Consider the following 19,123-nt stretch of genomic DNA (forward strand, 5'->3'; position numbering starts at 1 on the left):
AAAAGTCTTCTGAAGTAATGATGTTTGACGTGCCCTTCCTCTTTTTTTAGCTCCCTTTAAAAGCTAGTCAAAATGAGCCTTCAGTTTTTAGTGTTGTGGTAAATCCCCAAATACCCCAAGCCAATAATATCTGTTTAAAGCTTTGCTCAGACTTCTTTTTACACATTGTCAAGCATGCCCACAAGCAGAGAGCTGGCCCCTACAGCAAGTCCACCTGGCCAATTCAGAGGCTGTAAAAGAAATAAGAATAGTATATGCCAACCACTTTGTAACTGTAAAATGCTCTGTAAATGTGATGGTTATAGATTTTAAAAATAGATGTGAGGGCCTAGTGTTTTTTTTTTCCATGATCCAAGAAGTTATTATTATTTCTCTTTTTGCCTCATAGTTGCCCAAGACTTTGCAATTTGAATATTGCATTGGGAAAACTTGTGTCTGAGTGTCTGAGGCTGGATTTGAACTCAGGTCATCTGATTTCTAATTGGATGAATGATTAGAGACTTTCCAAATTGGAAGAGTAGAGGTGAACAGGTACAATTTTCTGAATTCAAAAAAAGAGGTGTACCACTCCCCCCGCCCCAAGTGTCTCTAAACAATCTAAGAAACATGGAAACGATAACTGACTGATTAGTAGGAGGCCAGTTTTCAAATAAGAAATGGGTTGTTTGAGATGTGCAATTGTAAGAAACTTCTTTGCATCAATCTTTGGGTCTATCTGGGTTTCTGGTCAGCTTAACCTAGGTCTTTAGTTAAGGGTCTCTATGCAGCAAGTAGAGATGGTCCAGTTTTCCAGCCATGCAGGGCTAGGTTCAGGCAATACAATAAGGTTTTCTCCCCATTTCCACAACTGAATAACGTTTTCTCTCAAGCCATAATTTGGATTAGAATTATAATTTAATAGAAAGGGGAACTGAGCTAGTGCCAGATTTGAGTCACAGGGTGGAGTCAGTGTGGTTCACTCAATTAACCATTTACTGTCCTAATCCCCTCAATTCCCTCACAGCTTTAAGATTGTCACTGAAGCCTAATTCCTAATTTCTAGGTCAGGGATTATTAACCTAGAGTCTATGAGCTTTTTTTTAATAACTGTGTTTCAATATAATTAGCATCCTTTGTAATTTTATGTATTTTGTCATATGTATTGAAAATCATGATTTTGAGAGGAATTCTATAGCCTTCACCATAGGCTAGACCAGGGGTGGGGAACCTGTGGCCTCGAGGCAACATATGGCCTTCTAAGTCCTTGGGTATGGACTTTTGACCGAGTCCAAGTTTTAAAGAACAAATCCTTTTATTAAGAGGATTTGTTCTGTGAAGTTTGGACTCAATAAAAAGGCCGCACCCAAGGACCTAGAAGGCCACGTGTGGCCTTGAGATCACAGGTTCCCCGTCCCTGGGCTAGAGGATTCTATGATGCATAGAAAAGGTTGAGAACCCTTAATTTTGAGTTTTGAGGCTTGTTTTTTGCAGCCAAATATTGTTATGCTTTTGAAGTAACCGGGCACAATTATAACCTATCTCCCTCTGAGTAGAGAAGCATAGAAGGCACAATATCTGTTCTAGTCTTGTTTAAAAGGCCTTTAAGAGTGGGGTGAGAACTCTATGGAAGATTTATGGGACAGTGGGAACAAGAGTCTCCCAGGATACCATGACATGAGTGGATTTGAGAGCTCTCCTTTGGGCCAAGAAGGCAGCAAAGCTGCTGGGGTCCTCGCTCTATCATAGTCTACTAACTTGTATGGTTGGTTTTACATTTAGCATTTAAATATAGGCCATGGGAGATGGGAATGTATGTGTCTGTGTGTGTTTGTGTGTCCACACCGCAAGCACCAGTTTCAAGTTCTAAATCAAAACTTTGCTTTGAGGTTTTAGTATAATTTGTAGGTGTAGGACAAAATCATGGTTTGTGTGTTTTTGCCCCCACTCTTGGTGATAAGCATCACTTAAGCATCTGCTCTATATTCTGGAGGAAATCTTTAACTTTATAATTAGCATTCTCTCTATGAAAAAGGTCAACTTAACAGGCCCATACACTGTGCAAATATCACCTTCCAAGTTGGGCTGGATGCAGTATGGCTGTCTGAATTAGCAGTGGATCTGGATCCTTTCAAAGGCATGCTTTTAGCAAAAGAAGGAGGCATCATTTACGTCTATTTTTTTGCTTCCATTCATTTCTGTGGGCTCTCTCCTAGCTTGCTTTCTGGTAATTCTAGATTTTACTTGTTTAATTATGACTATTGGAAGAGGTCTGTTGGCAGCTGAGCAAATGCTTCTTTGTGTCCATAAAGCATTATTATATCACCATGAACCATGATTATCATAAGCTGATAGACATTTTTGTAAAATTCATAAATATCCCAAGTTTATATATATATATATATATATATATATATTCCTCTTAGATTTTCACAACAACCTAGTAGTATAATAGTTAGCATGCAAGTATTTTCATCCCCATTTTATAGATGAAAAAACTGATTAAGGAGAAGACCTACTGAGAACCCTTTATAGATCATTTATTTGATTCCCTTGATTTACAGATGAAGAACCTGAAAGGCTAACCAGTTCTGCCAAGGTCACACAACTAGTACTCAGCTAGGTGGCACAGTGGGTAAAGCACTGGTCCCGGAGTTAGGAAATTGTTGCTGCTAAGTTGTTTCAGTTTTGACTGACTTCCTGTAACCTCATTTGGGGGTTTCTTGGCAAAAATACTGGAGTGGTTTGCCATTTCCTTCTAGGATCTGAGTTCAAACCCTGACTCAGACACTTACTAGATGTGTGACCCTGGGCAAGTCACTTCTCTCTGTCTTCTTGTTTCCTCATCTGTAAAATGAGGGAAATAATAGCACTGACCTCAAATGAAGTAACATTTGTCAAGCACTTTGTAAACCTGAAAGCACTATAAATGGAATCTTGTAGTGATGATGATGGTGGTGCCAAGATTAGAATCTAGGTCTCTTGACTCAGGTCATTGTCCATTATACCATACTGTGAAGACTCCGATTCATAAATAACTTAAACACACAGGTAAATGCAAAACATTTCGTAGCATTTAGAACACTAATTTGGCCATACATTCCATAGCCTATAATAATCCTCTATTCTCCAAGGAAAATTGCAATGTAAATCCAAGCTCTGCTATGGACTGTGGCCTTGTGTAAATCAGCTATCTTTCATTCCTCAGCATTCCTAAGAATATGGGGATTTGCTATTCATGGGAATGTAATGGCTAGGAAATCAAAACACACTTGGGAGTAAAAAATGGCAAAAATATAGTAAATTATATTAAGAAATCTATTTTAGGGATCTGCTCTCAGATCCTATGTAGCACTTTGTGCCCAACTAGTCCTACATTCTCCATTCTCTAGACTGCAACAATTAAACCATCTAGGATTCCTTCCTCTCCAACTTGGCCTTGACTCCCCTTTTGACAAAGAAATTGTGGATTGTCAGTAAGCCAAAATATCTCTAAGTCTTCCATTTGCAAGTAGATGTGGCCTGTCTCATGCTTTGAGCTTGGGTTTTTTTAAGGTCAGCAGTGAAGAGGCATCAAGGCATAGTGGACAAAAGTTCTGAACTTGGGGACAGAAGACATGGGGGCTGGGTTCATGTCATGACCCCAGCACTTAACAGCTGTGTGACCTTAAATAAAGACCCCTAACCTCTCTGAATCTCCATTTTAAAAAATCTTTAAGTAGGAATAATGTGTGCTACTCTTGGCAAAGAGTAAATGTGGATAGCCAGGTAGCATTTGAGTTTAAACAATAATTTGAAAGGAACAATTTCATACCTGGATTTGGAGTTCAAGGTGAATTCCAGTTCTGCCTCATTGGTTCATTCTCTAATAGGACCATATGGGATGGGGACAAGGGCATTCATGATTTTCCTGCTTATCCCTTTAGTTTCTTATAGCTGACATGTGCTAGTCTATCACCCTCTTGTGGTGAGGGTGAGAAATTAGTCAATGACTGGAGAGCAAGACTACTGCCAGGTTTTGCAGAAGGTGGCATGCTATGGAAGATACATATTTGCTGGCACAGAAAGGTGATTGGGGGAAAATTATATGTCAAATTTTTGTGTACTTAGTCATACAGGATAAACTGTTTTCCTCCAGATAATCATAATATCACACTCAACTCCCATTTCTTCTTTCTATATATACTCCTTCTAACTGCCCTAAAAATGAGAAAGTTTTTTAGGACTTATTAATATCATTTTCCCATGTAGGAATACAAACAGTTTAACCTTATTGAATCCCTTATGATTTCTCTTTCCTGTTTACCTTTTATGCTTCTTTTCCATCTTGTATTTGAAAGTCAAATTTTCTATTCAGCTCTGATCAGGAATGCTTGAAAGTCCTCTATTTCACTGAATGTCCATTTCCCCCCCTGAAAGATTATACCAAGTTTTGATGGGTAGGTGATTCTTGGTTGTAATCCTAAGTTTTTTGTCCTCCAGCATATCATGTTCCAAGCCCTCTGATCCTTTAATATAAAACTGCTAAATCTTGTGTTATCCTGACTGTGGCTCCAATGTTTCTTTCTGGCTGCTTGCAGTATTTTCTCCTTAATCTGAGAGGTCTAGAAATTGGCTATAATATTCATGGGAATTTTCATTTTAGGATTTCTTTCAGGAGGTGATTGGTGGGTTCTTACAATTTCTATTTTCCCTCTGGTTCTAAAATATCAGGACAGATTTCCTTGATAATTTCTTGAAAGATGATATCTAAGCTCTTTTTCTGATCATGACTTTCAGGTAGTCCAATAATTCTTAAATTATTTCTCCTGGATCTATTTTCCAGGTCAGTTTTTCCAATAAGACATTTTACATTTTCTTCTACTTTTTTCATTCTTTTGATTGTTACTTGATGTCTAATTCTAACTTTTAAAGAATTATTTTCTTCAATGAGTTTTTGTACTTCCTTTCCAATTGGCCAATTCTACTTTTTAAGTAGAATTTTTGCTTCAGTGAATTTTTGCACATATTTTTCCATTTGACCAATTCTTCAAGGTATTCTTCTTTTCATTGTATTTTTGTGCCTCTTTTACCATGTGGCCTAGTCTGTTTTTTAAGGTGTTTGTTTTCTTCAGTATTTTTTTGTAACTCCTTTACCAAGCTGTTGACTTGTTTTTCATTATTTTCTTGCATCACTCTCATTTCTCTTCCCAATTTTTCCTTTGCTTCTCTTACTTGATTTTGAAAATTCTTTTTAGGCTATTCCATGACCTGGGACCAATTCATATTTTTCTTTAAGGCTTTGGATACAGAAATTTTGACTGTTTTCTTGTTCTGAGTGTGTGTTTTGATCTTCCTTTTCACCATAGTAACTTTCTATAGTCTATGGTTTTTTTTTTCTGTTTGCTGATTTCCAGCCTATTTCTTGATTTTTAACTCTATTCTAAAGTGGGCCTCTGCTTCCCAAGTGGAAGGGGCATTGTCCCAAGCCTCAGGGTTTTTTGTGCAGCTGTTTTCAGAGGTAATTCTGGGGACGTGTAAGTTTTTGGCTTTTCCAAGATTGTATGATATAGGAAGAGATGTGTTTACTGTTCTGTACTGTACACTGGTTTGCGAGTGACCACAAGCAGTCTTTTTAGCCCTGAAACTGTGACCAGGATCCTTGTTCCTTTGTAGGCTGCAAACTCTGTGACTAAGACTCTGGACTGTGACCCAGATTCAAGTATAGCCAATGTACCAATCTGCCCTTGGTGCCAAAAAAAGGACCCCTGTAAATCTCCTTCTGACCTGTTGTCCAATTCCCTTACCATCTGTGGGCTGAGAGGTCTGGAAACCACCACTGCTGCCACTGATTCAGTCGCCCTGAGACCTGCTCCTGGTTTGCTGGGGTCCAATCTACACTAGATCGAGCTCCTCTCTCATCCTGGTGCAACAGACCTTTCCTGCCAAACTTCTAAGTTATCCTGGGCTAGAAAATTGTTTCACTTTGTCTTTTTGTGGATTCTACCCTCTAGAATTTGTTTAGAGTCATTATTTAAAGGTATTTGGAGGAGTTTAGGGGAGAGCTCAGGTGAGTCCCTGCCTTTACCTCCACCATCTTGGCTCTACCTTAGGAGCTAATTGGTTTCCTTTTAATCCTTTTTATTTTATTTTGTGCATTTAAAAACATGATTCTGAGAAGGGGACAATAGGCTTCCTTAGACTGACCAAGGATGAGGTTTTTGACACAATAAAACGAAAGAGGCCCAGATGTGGTCTCACACCTTCCTTTTCCAAGTGCTGAAGCTGACAAAGGCAGTGTCACAGAGAAGATGCTGGACAGCCGGCATCTGCTGGTCTTCTGGGTCCAGGTTAAAGTCACTCCTTAGGGCACTGCGGTCATTTTGGATATTTTCAGCAGCTCATAACTGGCTTATCTCTGGAAGGAGGAATAATGTGTGGGTCTTTCGCTCCTCAGACTCTCCCCGTCACTTCTGGTGGTATCACTTGATATGCTGGCTGTTGAGCACCGCTGGGATCATCTGCATTCTTGTGGCCCATGAACACTACACTGTCGATGTGATAATTGCTTATTATATCACAACAAGACTCTTCTGGTGGTACCATTCCATGGCTAACGAAAAGGTGAGATCTACAAATTCTTTGATGTAGGAGGGGAAAAAATGCAAGTTGATGTAGAAATGAATTAATCTTCTAACTCCATGTGGTTTTAAGTAGCACAGCCTAACAGAATGTGGCTTTGCCACTGACGCACCATGGGGTTATGATGCAGTCGCAGTCTATCACCCCTTCTTGAAATAAGGCATAATAAAGAACTTATGAGTATGACAGACTTCAATACTTCCAGGATTTATGATTTTCATCAGTGTGGGTTCTATACCTTCTACAGCTGGAGACTGAAATCCTTAGAAAATTGCCATCATAAGCTTCACCTCCCAGTGACCAAATTTCTCATGATGAGTCCCCCTAAATTTAGGGCAACTAGGTGGTGCACTATATAGAGTGCTGGGCTTGGAATCGGGAAGATCTGAGTTCAAATCCGGTCTCAGACGCTTCTTAGCTGTATGGCCCTGGGCAATTTAATTATCTTCTCTCTGCCTCAGTTTCCTCACCTGTAAAATGAGCGTGATCACAATAGCACTTATCTCCCAGGGTCATGAGGATCAAATGTATAATATGTATAAAGTGCTTAGCACATTGCCTGGCCCATAGTAAGACCTTAGTAAATGTTTATTTCCTTGCTTTCTCCTGTGGGTATTTACCTTAATAGGTTTTCTTTGCATTGTGGCTGTTCCTACTGAACCTATGGATTTATTTGCTTATATATAATTTTTTCAGAGAATGAGGGGCAAAAAACCCAAAGCTTGTATATTAGGAACCACTTTTAATGTAATAGCAATTGAGAATGAAAATGTATTTTAATTTCAGATTCATTATGCCAGTTAATCTGCCTTCATATTAACCAAGGTTACTTGCCCAGCTAGGAAGTATCTGAGGCCAGATTTGAACTCCAGTCTTCCTAAATCCAAGCTTGGGGTTCCATCCACTAAACCACCTTAGCATTCCTAGTCTAGTAGGCACATTAAGGGAAATGTTACTGTAAAGGTGAGAGGAGATAGTGTGTCATTTAAGCTAAGCCTTGACATTTGGGTCAAATTATGGTGGTTGGAGTTGGGTGAGAGGGTAATGTTTGAATAAAAGTGCTAAGATGAGAAAAAAAGACACATTGAAGTGAGAATTACAGATCATTCCAAACCAACAAACATTTATGAAGCGCCCATTATATGTGAGGGACTGTACTAGGCACAAGTGATACAAAAAATAGTGGAATCAGTGTATTATCATCCAAAGATATCATTCCATCAGGAATAATCTGGGCTCCGGTCTCTTCCCTACCCAATTCCTGCCTATGTGACTTGGGGTAGCAAATCACTTCCCCTCAGTGCCCTAGGCAGCCTTTCTAATATGACTAGAAATTGTAGAAAAAAAGGTGCTGACCTCCTTTGGAAGAAGGTATTCTGACAGCTCCCTGGTCTGGTCGCCAAAAAGAAACACTGGCACAAGAATGAGAAATAAGACTGGAAAATGGAAATCAATCGATATGCATTTATTAAATACCTATTTTTGCTGAGACTATATTAGGCCCTGGGGATTCAGAAATAAAGAATTCAACAATAGTTTATTCTTAACAAGTTTACATTCTGATCAGGGGCTTAAATTCTTTTTCTTTTTGGAGGGGGAAGGCAAGGCAATTGGAGTTAAGTGACTTGCCCAAGGTCACACAGCTAATAAGTGTGTCAAGTGTCTGAGGCTGGATTTGAACTCAGGTCCTCCTGACTTCAGGGCCAGTGCTCTATTCACTGTGCTACCTAGATGCTATTTCTAGAAAGTGAATATTGATTTTATAAGATATTAATTCTTTTCTAAGATTTTATTTTTTTCCATTTCTGCTGTTTGGTTAAGAGAGATTTTTAAACATTCTTTTTCTATTCATTAGACTGACTTTACTAGTGGATGATTATAGTTTTGTCCATTGCATTCAGTTAGTCATTCATTGTTAAATCTTTCTATCATGTTTTCTTCTCTCCACCTACAGAGCTTGAAGGTTTCATCACAGACTAATTTCTTATCTCGAGCATGGTGGTTCCCCATCTTTTACTTTTTTGAGAAAAACATACAAGGTGCAATTCCTTGCTGCTTCTCCTGGCCATTATCCTGGCCACCTGGCTGCTTCAAATCCTCCTGCAAAAAATACTCACGGGTTCAGAAAACAGGAGAGGACAATGAAAAATCCACTTGAAAGGAAAAATCATCGGGGAAAAAGGCATAGGCTCTAAGACCAAAATGTTTCATGCTATAACCAAAGGTAGAGTTGTTTTTTTTTTTAATAGGAGGATTTACTGGTATATGAAGAAGTGGACCAAATTTTGTGTAAATGATTTGAAAGATAAACAGAGTATTGTCCCGTGACATGGTGTTTATTTGTCTAGGAAAAAAAGACTTCTGCAGCTCTATACCCATTGATGATGAGACCCAGGACTGTGATTGACCAATGAGGTTATAAAAGAGGTGCCAAAGAACACATCCCTTCCATCACTGGTCCCATTCCATCCTTTGCCCTTCTCCAAAGCCCTTCCCCTTAGAACTCAGAGTGCATTCCCAATCCACCCCTCTCTCTCACCCAGCACAGCAAAATTTGGGGGTGTTTTAAACACATTATCAGGCTATACATATAGCTAAAGTATAAAGAGAATAGTAACCTAATGTTGGGAAGTAGGTGATAGCTTCTCAAGGCTTCTCTCTGGAGCCTGAGTGAGAATGATATCTGTCATTCAGGGGATGGCAAATGTTGGGCAAATTGCTGCTGTTTTCACTGCTTTTGGAGAAAAAAGATAGCTTAGAACTCTGGAATGGTCATTGTTGCTACCACCCAATGAATGACATACCTACCACTTTATACATTTTTTTTTTACTGATGACTTTATTTTTTAAAACAATGCTAGGCTAATGTGCTCCAGCTGAAAACATGTCTGGCAAGATCACAATGGTTTTACAAGTGTGTAAATACTGCATTTTTAAAGTGTATTTAATAGACATCAAGAAAACAATACTGGTATATCCCTGACTGGACATAAATTTTGCTTCTGTGCTCTATAGGGTGTTTGAACTGTCCCTGTGCAGAAAAGGTAGACGCCATGAACTAAGAAAATACTTGGAGGCACCAATTTTGGTGCCAGTTGGGGTTCAAGCCTGAGGTCAAGTCCTGACCATAAGTTTACTTGTGTGTTGACTAGGTATAGACTCTAAGAATGAGGAAAGATCTTTGGTTACATTGAATTATGAAGGATCCTTGTTCTAAATATTTACCTCGTCCTTTCTGAAAACCCAAGATAGATGCCTACAATTTTGATGTATTCTTGCCTTTTATCAAAAGACTCCACTAGCCAGAATATATATATAGACAGACACTGTAGTTCCTTACTTCTTACCCAGTGCGAATGGTTATTACTTGGTGCTGAACTAGTCAGAACGAGTGTATGACTGTTATATCTACACAGTGACTACATGTTTGTTTATAGATTTATTTAATGAGGTAATACAAAACAGAATGGATTTTTCTTTTCAATCTTAGCAGACAGTATTATTTAACACTAGAGTATCTTTGGCTGATCTCTGAACTTATTTTCTCAGATGTTTGAGGGTTATTTTTAAAGACTTCCAATAAAACCCAGCAAAAAGAAAACCCAAATTTGAAGTAATACTGATTGTTAACACCAGGGGAAAGTAATACCAAGTAGGAAAGAAAAAATGTTTCCTCCCTATAATGATGATGGAAAAATACAATCAAATTTTCATCGTTAGCAAGACCAGTCAGCCTTTATAGATATATAATAAGTGAACTTTGAATTACTTCAGTTTATCGCAACAAAGCACAAAATTTCCCCCACTCTATTGCAGTCATCATCCTTGGTGCTAAAATTCTCTGAATGTCCTTAGTGTTACTGCCTCTCAGTAGTGGGAAATGCAGATTAATTCAAAGGGAACCAGCTGTCCTCCAGTCAGTTCACTTTAAATAAGAATTACAACCTAAACATTCTTGGTAGGATTTCAGACACAAGGGTTTGGCTTCAAGGGTCTGTTCATTTCTGAAGTGAACAGAAAAAAACTCTGTAGCCTGCATGGAGTTGTATCCAGTCTTGGTTCCACAAAATTTTCATCATAATTTTTATATATTGACAGATTTGTTAAGCGGACATGGTAGTCTGCTCAGAAATCCTTTCTCTCCCCAGGCACTAAAAATCACTGCAGCCCAAATAAAAGAAAAATAGACAGTCCCAGAAGACTTGTAAATATTTTGCTGCTATCCAGACACTGGGGGATTATTTTTCCCAATGGACCTCTAATGGAAGTAGAAAACATACTCTTATGTGACACTTGATCCTTGATCAAGTTTGGATCCCCCACTTTTTCCAGGTGATTTATAATTACTAGGCTTAAACAAACTCAGTTTCAGTTTTAAGAGTTAACATTATCTCACAAGCGCTTTTGTAGCTCCTTTGAACAGATCTTACATTTGGGTCAATCACAAGTAAAAACTCTGTTGAAAAGATCATTAAAAACAAGTTGCCATTCCCTTTTCAGGTCCATCAAAGGATCCATGCCCTCCTCACCCCTGGGTATTTTGCCTTTCAAAAGCTCTTTGTGTATGTTATAATTTAATAGATGAAGAAAGGGCATGTCTCAAACCCTAAGCTTATGGAATGTCTGGAAGCAATAGGTGAGAAATGGCGGGTGCTCTGCCCAAAGGAACATGACAGCAAGGAAACCTTGGAATTTAGCCCCAGATGTCATCTTTGGGATTGAAAACTTGGGTACACCACCCTCACGACATTTGTCTGTATCACATCAGTTCTATTTATTGCTATCAACCAACCAACAAGATAGAAGTAACTTTTAGAACAGAAGCCTGCTTCCAAATCCCACGCACAGTTCCTGAATGGAACTTCCGGAATGGAATTTCATATGGAAAATAGATGTTTCAACCTGTAAAAATACCCTTCCCACTATCTCTGAAAGTGGAACTAATCCATGTTTCCTCTAAGCTCATGCACTGGCATATTGAGTTCTACCTGCGGTAATCATAAAGTTAAGGAGAAGTTTATTGACCTCTTGGAAAATGAGTTTTGCAGTAAAACTGGGCTATTTGGGGAATCTTGAGACACAGAACATTGGTCACATGGTAGCCTTGGCCAAAGAGACTTGGTGTATATTCTACTGCCCTCTTGTGGAGATATCACATATAACAAGATCTTTTAGTTTTGATCCATTGTTTAAGAAACCCAATGAACCAGATGTTTTCTTTCCCCTCCAAAGGCAGTCAAACCATCTTTCCAACCTTTTATTCATGTTTATTTTTTTTTTTCAAATGAACCTCTTTAATTGCTTCCATTATTGACAGCAGCCCCAGAGGAGAGAAGATAGAAATTATTCTAATGGCATGTTTAAATTGGTCTAGAGAAAGAAAGGTCAAAATCCATTTTAAGTGGAATTTCTGCAAGATAGATGTGCTCTTAGCATGCATGATCATCCACTTTCAAAACATTCAAACCATCTTTAACTCAATGTCACTGAGCCTCATGAATTGCTTTGAAATAGTCAAAAGCCTCTGTTGGCTTTACATAGTTAAATGAGCTTACTCTCTCATTGTACTGGTTTCTTTTTTTTTCCTTTTCTTATCTCACAACTTATTTTTTTCAAATCGAAATATATTTGAAGAAATTTTGTTTTGTTTTGTTTTGCACAGTTAGAAAAAAGGGTTACAGGTTCAAGCTGGTCTTACCACTTACTGCTATGGGTTTTTAAAGGAAGTGCAAAGAGTCTTAAAATTCACAAATACATGACTAGGTCAAATATGTTTTATGCAAGATGCTCTATTTTGATGGCTTTGCTCTTTATGTGCCTGTGAAGGATATTTTCATGATATTTCACCATTGCCATTTCAGCGCTATAACGGATCTTAGCCTCAGAGAGATGTTTTTGTTTAAAAAGCAGTGATATTAACATAAATAGCCCCCAAACAATGCAAATTAAGTCAGTTGACCCAATCAAAGTTGTGTTTGGCACAAGTGCCTACTTTGATATTTTCCTGCTGCTTATTAGGACCTATTGTACCCACTTAATGCTGTATGTTCTAAATGAATCATGAGTGGAAATAGATCTTTATTGTGTCTAATGAATTAAAACCATGCTGTTTTCAGAAGGAAGGAAAGAACCATTCACATAAGTTAATCTAATTGCCAAGTTGGAATACTTTATTTAATTTACCTCCTATGCAATGAATAATGCTGCAAAACATATGGTTATGTTACAGTATACCCATAAAATAAGATTTTAAGAGGTAGCCAACTGTATTCTTTTGGAAACGTACTGTACTGTTTCAATGTGTTAAGTGCCTTGTAAAAGTACAATTTTAGGTCTATTCTAGAGTATGTTATTTTCCTGACAAATATTTTTCATTATAAAAAGGATAAATATATACTATATGCTATTATATAACTTATAGTTTTATTAAATGTGCTCACATTTTAATCAAAAATCATAATATAAATGTTAGACACTCATGTTTCCTACCCAAAAGTACCGTAAGCATCAATCTAATGAATCAAATTCATTTTCAGAGTTTTTAGGGAAAGGAAGAAATGGAAAAATAGTTCCATTATCTTTAGAAGTGCATTTTTTTCATGACTGTGCATTTTTTTTTGTACAAACACATTTCAGTTGTAATTTAGGGGTGTGAATGTAGTACACACATACTCCTAAAATGCCAAAGTTTCACTTTTTTTTTTAAGTGCCTAATGGTGAGTTAAACTAATTTATGTTTCTGCACTACAGAGGAGAGATAACATGCACACCACATCTAATTCCTTTGGTTTTGCTTTTCATTTGTTTTGTTTTTCAAATGAGATGGTATACTTTGTATTTACCCAATAAACTACATGAGAGATGAATGGTCTTTTCAAAATTAGTATTGTGATTGTGTTTCTTTCTGTATAAAGTGATTTGAAAGATGCCTGTTTACCTATCTGACTTTGCAAATAATGACTTTTTCTCATGAAAACATGCTATCAGAGATTTTGTATAACCAAAAAAGAAAGAAAAATGGCCTTAGAGAAGAGGGATAGGGCTTCTAGGATGTATCCTAGAATCAATACTGAACCAGTCCAATTCTAAATCCATCCAATTGTCTTTGGCCCAATAACGTGTATTAAGGTGATTCCCAAGGGGATCTGTCTTCCTAATATATACAGTCATGCTGATTGAGGTCACCATATCCTAGTGGACAAGGCAGTGGCAAGACTGACTTGAATTGTAGATTATGTACTTGAAGAGGGGGCTCCCTTTGAGGAATTATCTTCAATGCCTGTGCTGTGGGGCCTCTGAGCATCACAACTGGTTAAAGGGATGAAAAGGAAACTGGACCAGTCTGTGATTCACCTCACAAATTATCATGTTAAAAAGGACCTTTGCCTTGCCTTATACTCACATAGAGAGGATGGTCCCTTTGTATGATGGGGTATTATAGGAAATGCAGAATTTTAACAAACTAGAATGTTACAGGTTTTCTTTCTTAAAGTTTACATATGATCAGAACTCAAGGCTGACTTTAGACATTCATCTAGGCTATAATTTGCACACACATAACCAATAACCATAACAGACAACCCATGTGTTCCAGTGATCCCTATATAACACCATACATGAAGCAGACCTTCTGAGGGCACAGACAAAAGTCACAGTCTAAGAAGTCATAAATGATGAGTTGGGATTTACATTATTGGAGGAAATACCCTTATTCACTGAGATCACAGACATAGGAGATATGGAGAAGATGTATTAGAGGGAAGAGAGGCAGCAGGTTTGTTATATTAGGCTAAAAGCTGCCTCTTTTTAGTTCTATCCATGTAGTTCTGACTTCAAATAAGTATTTGACGTGACTATCATGTTCCTCTCCACACTCCCTTTCCCATTCTCCCCCATATCTTTTCCAGGCAAAACATCTCTACTTCCTCTAACTTTACCCTTCCTTTTGCATGATCTCCAGACTCCTCACCATTCTGGTCACCTTCCTGGTCCAACTTGTCACAGTCCTCTCTAAAATGTGGCACCAGAGTTGAACACAATATCTTCTTCCCTTTTTGAAAATCAGATCATTTGTCAGTTTCCAGTTCCATTTGTAGTTTTTGAGAGATATTCAATAATCACTTCTCCTAGTATTTCCATATCCTAGGATGCAGTTTGTGTTTTATGACTCATTCATCAACAGCTATCTGTTCTACTAATGTACTCCCCCAATCTTGGACTTCAATTCTTTGTTAACCATTTTTCTATCCTTCCTAGTTCAAAGATTAATGAGATGAAGTTGAAAACGTCTTGAATCTTGCCTGATCTTCATTATCCATTATCATTGTCCCATCTATCCTGAGCAGCAGATCTTTGTCTTCTTCTGTCCTATACTTTCTCTAGGCATAGCTTTAAAAAAATGTTTGTGTTGTCATTAGCTTACCTTGGCAATTCATTTTTACATTAGCTTTCCTGATACTATTCCTATAAGACCATGCTGTTTTTATTCATCCTCCCTTGGCTGATCTTATCTGCCTCTTCCATACCCATCCATCAAAAATGTCTCCGAATCTACTTTGGCTTCTTTAACTTTTCTGTTTTCATAGAAATAACAAATCACAGCATCTCAGAGTCAGAGACTTCAGAAACCATCCAATCCAAACAGCACTTGAATAAAGACAATAATTCAAAGAGCAATGGGTTTGGAGTCAGTAGAAGTGAGTTCCAGTCTAGACAGTGGATAGAACACTGGGCTTGAAGTCAGGAAGACCTGAGTTCACTTACTAGCTGCATGACTCTGGGCAGGTCACTAAACAGCGGTCTGTTTACTCACCTGCAAAACGGGGATAATAATAGCACCCACCTCCCAGGGTGGTTGTGAGGGTCAAATGAGATAATATTAGCCATGATGATAAACATCAGACAAGTCACTTAACCCCTTAGAACCTTGGCCCATTTCCCTCCATCCTATTTTCCCCCATGATCCTTCTCACCCTTTTTGCTCCATCCCTCCTCACTAATTTACCCACTACCTTGCCTGCCTATTCCTTACTCTACCCCCCAAAAGCCCCTCCCTTATCCTTTACCCCCACCTTCCACCTTAGGAATCTGTCTTTCTAAGAATTTCTCCCTCATCCTCTCCAACTCCTAATTCTAAATCTACACCCTGTTCTAAAAGCCCCTCCCTTATCCTACCCCCTCACCCTCTTATTTCTTTCTAAATTTACACTTTTGTCCTCTTCTAGATTTCCTTCATTTCCCTCTTTAACCCATTTCTAATGAGAATAAAGTTCCAGCACCACCAGCCCTCCACCCCAACCTGCTTCTTCTGTATCAATTCTTCCTTTCATGCCTCATTTATATAATTACTCCTTTTTCTCTCTCCCTACACGGTTTTACTTTTTAGAATCACCCCATCATACACAGCTCAGCCCAAGTCTTTCTTTCAAACCACCTAAATAATGACAGTCATAAGAGTACCGATAATATTTTCACATATAAGAAGTAAACGATTTGACCTTATTGAATATCTTATAATTAATTGGTCTTTAATGTTTACCTTACATATCCCCTGTTTTGTCAAATTTTCCATTAAGTTCTGCTCTTTTTATCACAAATACCTGAAAGTCTTTCAATTCATTAAATATCTTTTTTTTTTCATTCAGGATTATACTTAGCTTTTCTGGGTAAGTTTCCCTTGATCATAACCTCAGCTCTTTTGCTTTACAAAATACAGTGTTCCAAGACCTATGGTTCTTCAGTGTAGAAACTGATAGGTCTTGTGTAATCCTCATTGTAGTTCCATGATATTTAATTTTTGTTTTGTTTTACTTGTTGCTTACAATATTTTCTCCTTAACCTGAGAGCTTTGAAATTTGGCTATGATTTTCCTGTAAATTTTCCTCCTGGGATCTCTTTCATGTTCTGATCAGTGGATTTTTTCCTATTTCTGCTTTACCTTCTTGTTCTAGAAATTCAGATTCTACTTTAAGATTCTAATTTTGATTGTAACTTTCAGGTAGTCCATGTGTTCTTACCTCATCTCTCCTTGATTTGTTCTCCAGATCAGTTTTTTAGGGTTTTTTTGGTGTTTTGGTTTTTTTTTTTTTTGCTTTTTGGAGGGCAGTTGGGGTTAAGTGACTTTGCCCAAGGTCACACGGCTAGTTTTTGTGTTGTGTCTGAGGTCAGATTTGAATTCAGGTCCTCCTGACTCCAGGGCTGGTACTCTACTCACTGTGCCACCTAGCTGCCCCGATCAGTTATTTTTCTGTTATATTTCACATTCTCTTCTATTTTTCCATTCTTTTGATTGTGTTTTATTTTTTCTTGGTGTCTTATAACATCATAAGCTTTCCCTTGCTCAATTCTAGTTTTCAAGGAATTATTTTCTTCCTTAAGTTTTTGATTCCTTTTTTCCAGTTGATTGACTTTCTTTTCATAATTTTCTTGAATTGCTGTTATTTTTCCCCCTAATTTTTCCTCCATCTCTCAACTGATTTTTTTTTTTAAGCAATTGGGGTTAAGTAACTTGCTCAAGGTTACAGGGCCAGTTATTTCTGGGTGTGGTGCTGAGTGTCTGAGCCCGGGATTCGATCTCCAGGTCATCCCGACACTGGAGCGGGTGCTCTTACTCACTGAGCCACCTGGCCGCCCCTAAGCAATTGGGGTTAAGTAACTTGCTCAAGGTTACACGGCCAGGTGTTTCTGGGTGGGTGCTAAGTGTCTAAGCCCGGGATTCGATCTCCAGGTCATCCCGACACTGGAGCCGGTGCTCTTTCTCGCTGTGCTACCTGGCCACCCCTCTCAACTGATTTTTAAAGTCCTTTTGAAGTTCTTTTAAGAACTGTTTCTTCTGTTACCAGTTGATGTTTCTCATTGGAAAAATAGTGACATTTTTAGCTCCACTGTCTTCCTCTGAATATGAACCCAGATCTTCTCTATCCCCACAGTAACTCTTTATGGTTGGATTCTTTCTCCTTTGCTTATTCACTTTTATTTTTATTTTTTTTTTTGTTTTGCTTTTAGCAACTTATCATTATAATCAGATTCTAGTCCCAAGGTGTGGGGAATGATGTCCCGGGCCTCAGGTCCTCCTTACTGTTATTTTCTGAGCTCTGTCCTTGGGCATAGCCTTGAGCATTCCTCTCTACCTGGAGCCATGACCTGGGCCCCCAGCCATGCTGTCCTGCAGATGTTCTTTGCTCCCCGTGGTCCCTCTGGTGGCTGCAAACTTCAACTATCCTCTGTGCCCTGGAAATGAAACCAATGACTGCTCTCTTGCAAGTGCCCACAGTCAGCAGGGTCCCCACTCTGCTACCACACTAACCAGGTGAAAACTAGCTCTCTCCCAAAGCCTCAGTGGAAGACAGCATCTGGTCAGCACAACTGTGCTTGGCATTCCTTAACAATGGAAGGTCCTTCAATCTTTTCCTACTCAGCCATCCAACCCCCACACTATTCTTGAGTTCCTGAGGCTAAGATTGCCTCCCAACCCAGCTGCCCCCACAACTTGTTGTTTGTTGATTCCATGGAGTCAAACCTCCACTCCTAGAGGTCAGGTCTTTCCTGGTGTCCTCTCAGATTGTCTTAAGAGCACAACTGCTTTTGTTTATTCCTGCTGCTCTATGTTCACTTTGAGGCAATGTTCTGTCTCTTTTTGTGGAGGAAATTTGGAGAACCTAAAGTTCTCTGACCTATTCCGCTATCTCCTGAGAGTCCTCTTTAAAAGTTATTTCAATTAACTATCATCCTTAAGGGCATCTAGGTGGCTGAAGGGATAGAGCACTGGGTCTGGAGTCAGGAAGACTCATCTTCCTGAGTTCAAATGTCGCTTAAGACACCTAGTTGTATGACCCTGGTCATGTCACTTAGCCCTGTTTGCCTGTTTTGTTTTTTTCATCGTAAAATGAGCTGGAAAAGGAAATGGCAGAGAACTCTCCATGATCTTTGCCAAGCTAACCCCAAATGGACTCACTAAGAGTTGGACATGACTAAAAAATGACTCTACAACAAGAAACACCCTTAAAAAGGCATTTAGAAAAGCTTAGTTCTTTGAAACTTAAACGTTGTGAATAGCATTTCTCTTTAAACTGGAGAGCAGCAAAGCCCATCAAAACGGCTATCCCTGGTCTACACAGGACAAGACCAGTGAGATCCGCTGGGCATATAATACTTAAATATAATCTTTAATACTTTAAAAAGCAGTTGCAGAGCCCCTTCTGCTTCTTTCTCAAGCCAGAGGGGGCAGCAGAGAGCAACAAGGGCCTATGAAAAGTTTTGCCTTCTATTTGGGGGTCCATCTCCAGTCGCCTTGATCTATGTCTGGATAAACGACCCAGATGGCTCCAGAGGATAAAGTGAGGCTGGTGACTTTGCACTACTGTCCCTCAGTTAAATCCATTTTACTTGCATGTCATGGTGTCACCTCCCTGATGTTGTGGTCCTCTTCAAGAACAAAGGACAAACAGCAACCTCTGTAAGTATTAATAGGAGCTGCCCCATTGAGGGCTCAACTGAATTGGCTAGTTGAGCAACACATCTTCCCTCC

General features: G+C 38.7%; 2 protein-coding genes across 9 annotated transcripts in view; one reads left to right on the forward strand and one right to left on the reverse strand.

Moving 5' to 3' along the window:
* SGMS2 (sphingomyelin synthase 2) overlaps positions 1–13,477 on the forward strand; it is a 230,334-nt gene extending 216,857 nt beyond the window's left edge. For all 8 annotated transcript variants that reach the window (XM_069094978.1, XM_069094969.1, XM_069094952.1 and 5 more), the window contains 2 exons: positions 6,413–6,579; positions 8,552–13,477. In XM_069094978.1, coding sequence (XP_068951079.1) covers positions 6,413–6,579; positions 8,552–8,755 — 371 coding nt within the window. In that variant the 3' untranslated portion in view covers positions 8,756–13,477. The remainder of the gene's footprint in view (positions 1–6,412; positions 6,580–8,551) is intronic.
* PAPSS1 (3'-phosphoadenosine 5'-phosphosulfate synthase 1) overlaps positions 1–19,123 on the reverse strand; it is a 524,017-nt gene that overhangs the window by 343,480 nt on the left and 161,414 nt on the right. The gene's annotated exons all lie outside the window — the stretch shown is intronic.

The sequence above is a fragment of the Petaurus breviceps genome, unplaced genomic scaffold (genome assembly GCF_028583685.1).
Source record: "Petaurus breviceps papuanus isolate PSGF00001 unplaced genomic scaffold, PetGlider_PUasm1.0 126, whole genome shotgun sequence".
NCBI classification, from domain to species: Eukaryota; Metazoa; Chordata; class Mammalia; order Diprotodontia; family Petauridae; genus Petaurus; species Petaurus breviceps.